Source organism: Camelus ferus, chromosome X (genome assembly GCF_009834535.1).
Source record: "Camelus ferus isolate YT-003-E chromosome X, BCGSAC_Cfer_1.0, whole genome shotgun sequence".
Taxonomy (NCBI): Eukaryota; Metazoa; Chordata; class Mammalia; order Artiodactyla; family Camelidae; genus Camelus; species Camelus ferus.
In genome coordinates, this window is record NC_045732.1 from 58,559,828 (window position 1) to 58,569,200 (window position 9,373).

The following is a 9,373-nucleotide window of genomic DNA, read 5'->3' on the forward strand; positions in this document are numbered from 1 at the left end:
CAAAAAAGGCTCTACCATTTTATACTGCCACCAGAAGTATATCAATATAGTTATTTCAACATACAGACTCACAACAATCATGCTCTTTGCAGTCTATTTGGTCTCTGGTTATTTAATAGGAGGAAAATCATAACCAATATTTTACATGTATCCTATTGATTACTATGAAATTTTATCAAATTTTTATCTATTTATCAGTCATTTATATTTCTTCTTTGTTAAATTGTCTATAATGTTTGCTCCTTTTTCTATTAGAGTGATCCACTCTTTATTGATTTGCAGGGGATATGGAAGTAAAAAATATATTAAAACCTTGCTTGCCATATATATTGTCAATTTTTAAAATAATTTGTCATAAAAATACATTTTTTGGAAGGGTTTTGTTTGTCTGCAGGTTAGGTTTTTTCATACTGAACTTTTTCCTATTGATATAATCACATTTAATAATCTTCACACTTATGATGCCTTTTCTACAATTGTGCATTAATATGTGTGTTTATATATGCACACACATACACACACATGCATATATGTAAATTAATGTGGAATTTATAATATATTATATAAATTGCAGCTACTCAACTTCATTCTTTTAAAAATTTATATATTTATTTATTTTTTTATTCAAGTATAGTCAGTTTACAATTTTGCATCAATTTCTAGTGTACAGCATAATGTTTCAGTCATACATGTACATACGTATATTCCTTTTCATATTCTTTTTCCTTATAGGTTAGTACAAGATATTGGATATAGTTCCCTGTACTATACAGTAGAAACTCGTTGTTTATCTATTTTATATATAGTAGTTAGTATCTGCAAATTGCGAACTCCCAATTTATCCCTTCCCACCCCTTTCTGCTCTGGTAACCATAAGTTTGTTTTCTATGTCTGTGAGTCTGTTTCTGTTTTGTAAATAAATTCATTGTGTCCACAAATGATAAATGCTAGATAAGGTGTGGAGAGAGGGAACCTTCCTACGCTGTTGGTGGGAATGTAGTTTGGAGCAACCATCATGGAAAACAGTATGGAGATTCCTTAAAAAACTAAAAATAGACTTACCATATGATCCAGCAATCCCACTCCTGGGAATATATCCAAAACAATCTCTAATTCGAAAAGATACATGCACCCCAATGTTCATAGCAGCACTATTTACAAGAGCGAAGACATGGAAGCAACCTAAATGCCCATCAACAGATGACTGGATAAAGAAGTAGTGGTATGTTTATGCAATGGAATACTACTCAGCCATTAAAAAGAATAAAATAATGCCATTTGTAGCAACATGGATGGACCTGGAGATCATCATTCTAAGTGAAGTAAGCCAGAAGGAGAAAGAAAAATACCATATGATATCGCTTATATCTGGAATCTAAAAAAAAAAAAAAAGACACAAATCAACTTCATTCTTAATGCTAAAACAGTTTTTTTTTTTTTCCTCAAATTGCCAGTCACTTGTCTTTTCTCCCATGGTCAGGACACTTCCACTTTCATCCCTCCTAATTAAAGTATATTAAATGAATTTGCCAAGATTCTCCACACTTTATATCCCTACTGCTCATAGAGAACAATGAATTTAAAGACAACTCCCTGTGCATTTCTTCAGTTTAAAGCTGTAAAATATCAGTGAGAAGGTATTCAAAGTTTGTGGTATGTTCTTGGCAACATTCAGGGTGAATAAGCATCCTTCATCAATGATATGGAAAGCCATACCTATCGTGTACACAGTACCATTAAGTCCTTGAGACTGTTGCCATGTTCTCCTTATTTTATTGGTCTGGTTATACCTACATGTTTATCACACTTTTTTAATTACTTACTACTTTAAAATATAGGATAATATCTAATAAGATAAATGTTTCTACTTCAGTTTGGTTTTACAGAAATGCTATAGTACACCACACATTTATCCCTCCAGATAAAGTTTATAAATACTTTTCAACATATAATATAAGGTGAGATATTAAAGTAGGTTGAGAGCACTTATGCTTTTGATAGATAAAAGATACAAAGATAAATTTAAAGAGAACTGACATTATTAAAATATAAATATTTCCTATCCAAGAAGGGAATGTATTTTGCCATTTATTAACATCTCATTTTATGTTCTTCAATAGGAATTTATATTTTTCTTAGTATAGGCCATGAATAATACTTTCTAATTTTATGCCTAGATGCTTTATATCTTATTCTTACTATGATTATGAACTAGATAATTTCCTCAATATATTTTCTAAATGATTGTTGGTATGTGTTAAAGTTTATCATTTATTCATTTGTAACTGGCTACCTTTCCTCTTATCATTTCTAATAGTTTCTCAATTGATTTTTAAATATTTTCTAAGTGGCTAATCATGCCATCAGCAAACAACACTATTTACCTCCTTTCCTTATATGCATTACATTTATTTTTGTTTGATTGATCCCATGGGCTCCAACTTCTGAGCAATGTCATCGTAGTGAAAATAGATAACTTTTGCCTTGCTCATGGAATTACAAGATGCATTTTTGTTTTACTAATTATGTATGAAGCTGGGTATTGATAATTTTATCTCCTTATGAATCTATCCTATGTTAAAGAAGCATCTTTCTAGTCTTATTGATTTTACTACAGCATGTCTGTCAGAAATTGTTTTTGAATTCAATAAAATAGTTCTTAACTTCTGTTAAGAATATATTTTTATTTTACATATTAAGATGAAGAATTATATAAATATATATTCTAATCTTAAATCATGATTGAATTTCTGGCTTGAAGGTCATTTGCTCGTGTATTTTATATTTTATATGACTCTAGATTCTATCTAATGATTTTTGATTTTATGAATAAATCTGCTATGAATTTTTTGTCATAGTTTGTGAGATTTTCACAACAGGATTATGTGAGATTTATACAAAAATTGGAAAGCATTTCCTTTATATCCATGCAATGAAAAATATTAAATAATTAAGCTGTAAGATCCATAAGTTTGATTTTGTGATATCATCTTTTATCTGTTATTTCTTCTTTCTTTATTGGTCCATTTTTTCATAAGAGATATATATATGTACATATACATATATATAACAGATAGATTATATATGTACTGTATATGCATAAATATACATTTATAAATATATATGTGTATCTTTAAAAATTATATATATAGTATATATATATATATATATATATATATATAAATTTCCAGCCCTTCAGCTGAGCTTCTGGTATACCACTCAACACCTTCTCTTATTTTCACACATCCTTCCCATCTTCATCCCTCTAAATTAGGGTATATTAGTCGAATTTTCCAGAACTTCCTACACTTCCTAACTTGCCACCAGTCCTTCAAATAGGGGAATTTTGTGCTGGTTTCCAAAACGTTCCTTTAATTTGTTTCAAAGATAAAATATTTGGCACAAATTATCCAAATGCTTTAAAGTCTGATAAACTCTATGCACTTATTCTTTATTTTGAGAGTTGGCAAAATCCCATTATCACACCATCAATTTTTGCTTAAGTCACTGTGTATTGTTTAGTAAGGTGTTTGTTACTTTGTTTTTCCAATTTGCATTTGCACTACCCCATTCTTGAAACTCAAAGAAGTTTTCATTTTTTTCTTTTATTTTTTTGGCTCTACAGATAGACTGACACAATTTAGAGTGTAGAATACTCAAACTTATATTAAAATTATAAGTAGATTACTAGAAACAATAAGCAGCAATGTATAAAAGATCTGTGTTGTCTTACATAGCCTTACATAATTTGAGAATTAAGGTACATATTATATAGCACAGTACCATCCTCATTCATTACACAATCATGATAAAACACTTTTCAGAGTCATATGTCAATAAATCAATGCCTATAAATATACAGCACTAATTGTTTCCAGTAAGATCCCATGGTGTTTTATATAAAAAGAAGCAATAAAGGAAGATGAAATTTGATAGAAACTATTTAGATAATTTGAACTCCTTAAATAAGTAGGTGGAAGTAATCCACCTTTCTCTTAGAGATGTTCTTAATTCATATTTTGTATCATCAAAAACTTGAAAAAAAGATAATACAGGTTCTATTCAGTGTTTCTGTTGTTACATGATGAAACAAAGAAGTTTTTGGAACAAAACTAATAAACTTCTTCCCAATTTTTCACCCACTTTCCAGACTTCTCTATGTTCCTATAGCTATTATTAAAGGAAAAAACCATGTCCAAATTTCTTGTGGATAATTTGAACCACCATTATATTCCTTTTAAAAGGGATTAATAAATGAATCGTTAAAAATAAAGGACCTAGATCATGTCACAGAACTAATCACAGTGATTTAAATATGTACAGTTCTGTCAATCCTTCAGCAGAGGTCTGAATCTCAGAAATACAAGAATATAGAAGCAACAAGTGAGGTAGGGTAAGTTACTAGAAACCATACTGACATACAAGAGTAGTTTCATTGAGCATGGGTCATAAATTTATTGATGAGAAATAATTGTGGAAAGTGAGTTTTCACTATGAATTGAAAATCTTATCTTACTGTGTTCCAGTGACCCAAAACACCAGTGGAAGTAATAGCACTCTCCTCTAGAGCATTCCAAAAGAGACCTTCAATTGTAGCCAACATAGAGACTTAGTGGTTATTGGGAGCTTTGTTAAGACATTCATTAGATTTGATTGTATACTTCCCTTACAGTAAATTTTAAGTTGTGAAAGTAAGCACCAGTAAGGTTACCAATAGCCAAAGGATCAGACAATATTTTGATGTCCAGCTAAGTGACACCAAATAAGTCTTAAGGGTAAAATGATATTGCCCTGCCAAATAGAAACTGTGGCTAACATATGATGCTTAAGATGATGGCCAGGAGTTCCCACTGAAATATCTCTGAAATTAACAGTAAGTAATATCATACCTATCCTTGGAAAGTCAGTCTGTGATTGCCCTCTAAGTGAATGAGAATGTTCTTGAAAGAGTCAACCCTTGTTTTCAGCTATCTGCAATTAAAATGTAAAGTTTACAAACTATTTTTCATCTGATTTAGGGGATGATTGCAATGTACTTAAACTATTAAGAAAGATTTCAATAATCTAAGCCTGTGATCACTGTTATTTCTTGAATCCTATCCTGTCCCATGTATCTAAAAGATCCCTGAATTTTGACTGATGCTTCAGAGAGAATCATCACACTTGGATATCAGAGCTCAAAACACAGACATAAAGACCATGGTGGCACAGTGAAGTCACCCCAAAGTCAAACATTTCCAAGCCATAAAGAAGAAAAATTGAAGAGGCAGGATGCCAAAAACAAAGGTCGAGTTAAAAATTAGTCTTATATCAGCTTTGAATATGGAAGAGAGTCAGGAACATCACTTACACTCACCTTTTATTGAGCATATTATGTAATAGATTGTTTCTAATACATGTGGATGAACCAATGATGCAATTATAAGGAATAAGAAGGAAAAACAGTATCAGAGTAGAATCAAAAAGGAAGAAAGTGAGAAACCTACGCATAAGCCAGATTTAGCCAAAAAGAAACAGAGTTCATTAGTTAGCAGGAATAGGTGACAGCAAAAGAGAAATAAAATCCTGGAGAGCCATATAAACTGATGGGGTGAAAACAAGCACATCTGAACCTTTGGAGAAAATAAGGAAAGGTGGAACCAGGAATTGGGGGAGGGTGGAGAAGGGTGGGAGGAGGGGCAGAAAGCATGTGACATCACAAAGCCTGCTGGCTCGAAGCTGTTAGCAACACTGTTAATCTGCCTGGGAAGTAAAAGGTGAGACTTCCTCTTTGGAGAGCTGCCCACGCTTTCTTCACTGGCTCTTCCCAGATCTACATTCAGCCATCCTTGGTTCTCAAGATAGTGAAGACAGGCCTCAAGAACATGGAGTCTGCTGAAGAAAGGCCAGTGGAGACCCAAAGCCCGGCGCAAGGCACCTCGGTGGAGTCTGATAGTTACATTGCTACAGATAAAGTTCTTGGCTCACTAGAGAGCAAGAGGAAGCATAAAGGGTACCTGCCAACCAAGTCCGTGAAGATCCTCCGCGACTGGCTGTATGAGCACCGGCGTAAGGCTTACCCTTCAGAGAGAGAGAAACGAATGCTGGCGGAGCAGACTAATTTGTCCTTCACGCAGGTCTCTAACTGGTTCATGAACGCCCGCAGACGCATTCTTCCGGAGATTCTTCAACAGGCTGGAAGTGATCCCAACCTTATCACCACGTACCACCAAAAAGGCAAGACTGCTGATGTGACCTACCAGCAGAGCACCGATCCATCTATGAAGGCCAGGTCAGGGCCGACAGATCCAGACAAGATACAAGGCCTGCCCCTGAGCCCCCTGCCGATGGACCAGAAGTCAGGAGAGAAGCTGGAAGATCTAGAGTGGGTCCCTAAGTTCCAGCCAATGGAAAAGGACAAGATTTTCACCGGCAGTCCCTTGCTTCCGTCTTCTCCGGAACCTGTTTCGACAGACAAGTACATAGACTTCAGCAACTTCTATTTGCTGGTCGATGCAGCCGTACAGAAGGCCGCCGAACTGGAGCTACAGAAAAAGCAAGATCCCAATCCATGATTTCCCACGTCTCTGAAAATCCCAAGTAGTCAGTCCAGTGTCGGCTCTGGTAGATCCATTTCTGCTTTCAAGACTAATTTGTAATTTTCATTTTATAGAGCTATCTTTCCTTCTAGGGTCTTTATGAGAACTATCACTAGCTAGTGGAGCTCAATTCTGCCAGATAGTTCAGTGTTTACAGGTGGAAGATACTAACTTGTCACCATGATTAACACTACAGCAAAGATCTCTTCTATTTCTTTTGCTTCCCTGGGATTTTAAAAGCTTCAGACAATCAGACCAATACATCTGAGACTAGACACAGTACTGAGACTTCATAGAAGAACGTTTTAGCTTTTCTAACCAGACTTTTTGGTCCCAGGGTTGCTGCAGATACCAAGTCACCCCTCTTTCTCCCTCTCTCTATAACTTTCCTTGTTCATTAGCATGAATGATGGAAAATAAAGGCTCTATAAAAGATGGCTATAATAGCACTGGCTTTATGTTACTGTTGGAGGTTTTGTGAAATTTGCAACTCTGTGTTTTCCTTTGTACAGTTTATTGACAATCTTAAGGAGTAGCTAATTTCTGCAGGGGGATAAGCAGGAGTGCAAGAATACAGTGAATTCATAAACATGTTCTAGGTAAGGGTGAACTCTTATTTGGAGTACTAGTGAAAAGTATTCAGTAAATATAAGACAATTCCAGATGGTAATTTTCTGTTATTGGTTGTTGGATATTTGTTTTTAGAGAATATTTTTATTATTTTTAATTTTGTGCATCAGAGGGAAAAGGTAAAAAACAACAAAACAAAGAAATAAAAAGCAGGAAAAAATAACCCAAAATTCTTCAGAAGGAACAGAACCAGATGAAGATAATTTAAAAGTAAAGAGAAAAAGAATTCGATCTTTTAACATTTTGTGAGCACAAAAAGAAAGTAGATTCAGATATTCTATCACTTTTGTTGTTTTGGTTTGCTTTTACTTTTTTAATCCATTTATTCATTTTTCCTTTAAAAATGTTTGAATTAGCAAGGGTGGAAGTGGGAATGACAAAAGCTTCAGGCAACTCCCAGTAGGAAAGTATTCCATTGTCCAGCAGAGTTAGGGCTTTCCACTGTCTCAAATACAGGCAGATTTTCAATGGTAACAGAAAGATACTCCTTCAGAAAGGTGTAATTTAACTTCTCTGATCTTGGACTCTAGCCTCAGTTTCTGTTCCTACCCTGAAGTGAAGTAGATCATATTTGGTTTCTACTTCTAGGCCCCATGTTTTTTTTTATATTGCTGTCTAATTACTGGCAATTTTGAATACAAGACACCCTACCTTATTTAAACATCCTAAGAAACAATAATTACAGGTCATCACTCTGGATATAATTTTACATTTACCAGGAAGGAAATCAACCTGCATTCTCAAATGCTGTTCCTGAAATAGACTAAAGTAAGTTTAAACTTCTAAAGACAGACTCAGGGAGATTTAGAAGGAAGAGGGGCAAAAATATTGGTTATATCCTTACTGGAAAGGGCTCCTAAACACTCAGTGAAGTTCCCATATCACTTCTTTTCATAGTCCATCATCTGTGCCATTTTCTCCATATGGAGGCATAGGAGACTCTTATTCAAGGAGAAGAAGTTGGTTATCTGAGTGGGAAGATTTGTAGGCTCAGCCTATACAATCCTGGACTCTACCTACTATGTCTTATAACTTTTATGTCTGAGAGATTTGGGGACTCCTCAGGCTTTTCTTTGGCTCAATGGAAAACAATCTGTTATTGCAACTTTACTGCTGGGTTCAGAAAAAGGAACTTTTTTCTTGTCTGTCCTCTTAAAGCTTGTCTCTGAGGATGAGTCCAGTTGGATTATTGTGGAATGATTATTGTAGAACCTGTTGTAAGGGGAATAGGCTGGGATGACAGTGGTATTTGTCCATTTCCATGTTGCACTTTTTAATGGTGGATTGTATGCGATAGTGGCGGTGTAGTTTTCTTGCATTTAGTAGGAAAAAAGGGGGAAGTGTTCTTTGGTTTCTACCTTGGTTTTGTTGTGCTATAAATATAATTTTTCAGTTCGAAAAAAATAAGAATAAATTCTATTGTTGAAGTTTTGTCAAAGTTTTAAAAATTGATTTTAATATAAAACGATGACTCACTGTCATTCCTCCAGAGTTCAACCTCTTCTGCAGTTGCAGCTTCTCTATTATTGTTTTCTGGGAGTAAAGCTTAGAATGCTTTAATCTACTACACTCTGTGTAGACAAATGGAAATGATCCAGAGAAACTGCATTTTTTAAACCTAACCACTAATTGTATGTTACTTGAGTTTAGGAACTATGCAAAACCTAACAGAGAAAAGAATTAAGTCCTAACACCATGGTGTTGTAGAAATAAAAAGGTAAAGATTGCATGATGAAACTTTTCTTGGGAAAGATAGATTTCTGTTGACATCAGTGAAGTATATAGCAGAAAGATTTAAGATGAATGGGAAGTCCATGAGGATGGTTCTGACAAGGAATAGGGCATAGATGGTTATTCTGTTTGGTTCTCCCTCTCTCTCTCTTTCTCTCAGATGATATGGAAGTGAGAGTCATCAATGTGTAATCAAAGAATCTTATATTAAAATTATTCTCAGGGAGAGGGTATAGCTAAATGGTAGAGTATATGCCTAGCACGCATGACGTTCTGGGTTCACTTCCCAGTACCTCCATTAAAAATAAATAAATAAATTGAATTATCTCCCCTACTCCAAAAAAAGTGTAAAGAAATTCTCATAAAGGGATGTCACATCAATGTATGTTAATCCTCTGGTATAGAAGCAAATTTATAAACAATTTAGTCATAAG

The 9,373-nt window shown here is 34.3% G+C and overlaps 1 protein-coding gene across 1 annotated transcript; it reads left to right on the top strand.

The window, feature by feature from the left end:
• The first annotated feature begins 5,864 nt into the window (after nt 1-5,864).
• On the top strand, nt 5,865-6,554 carry TGIF2LX (TGFB induced factor homeobox 2 like X-linked). Its single transcript, XM_006193140.1, has one exon. The coding sequence runs from the start codon at nt 5,865-5,867 to the stop codon at nt 6,552-6,554; it is 690 nt and encodes a 229-aa protein (XP_006193202.1).
• Nucleotides 6,555-9,373: the final 2,819 nt, after the last annotated feature.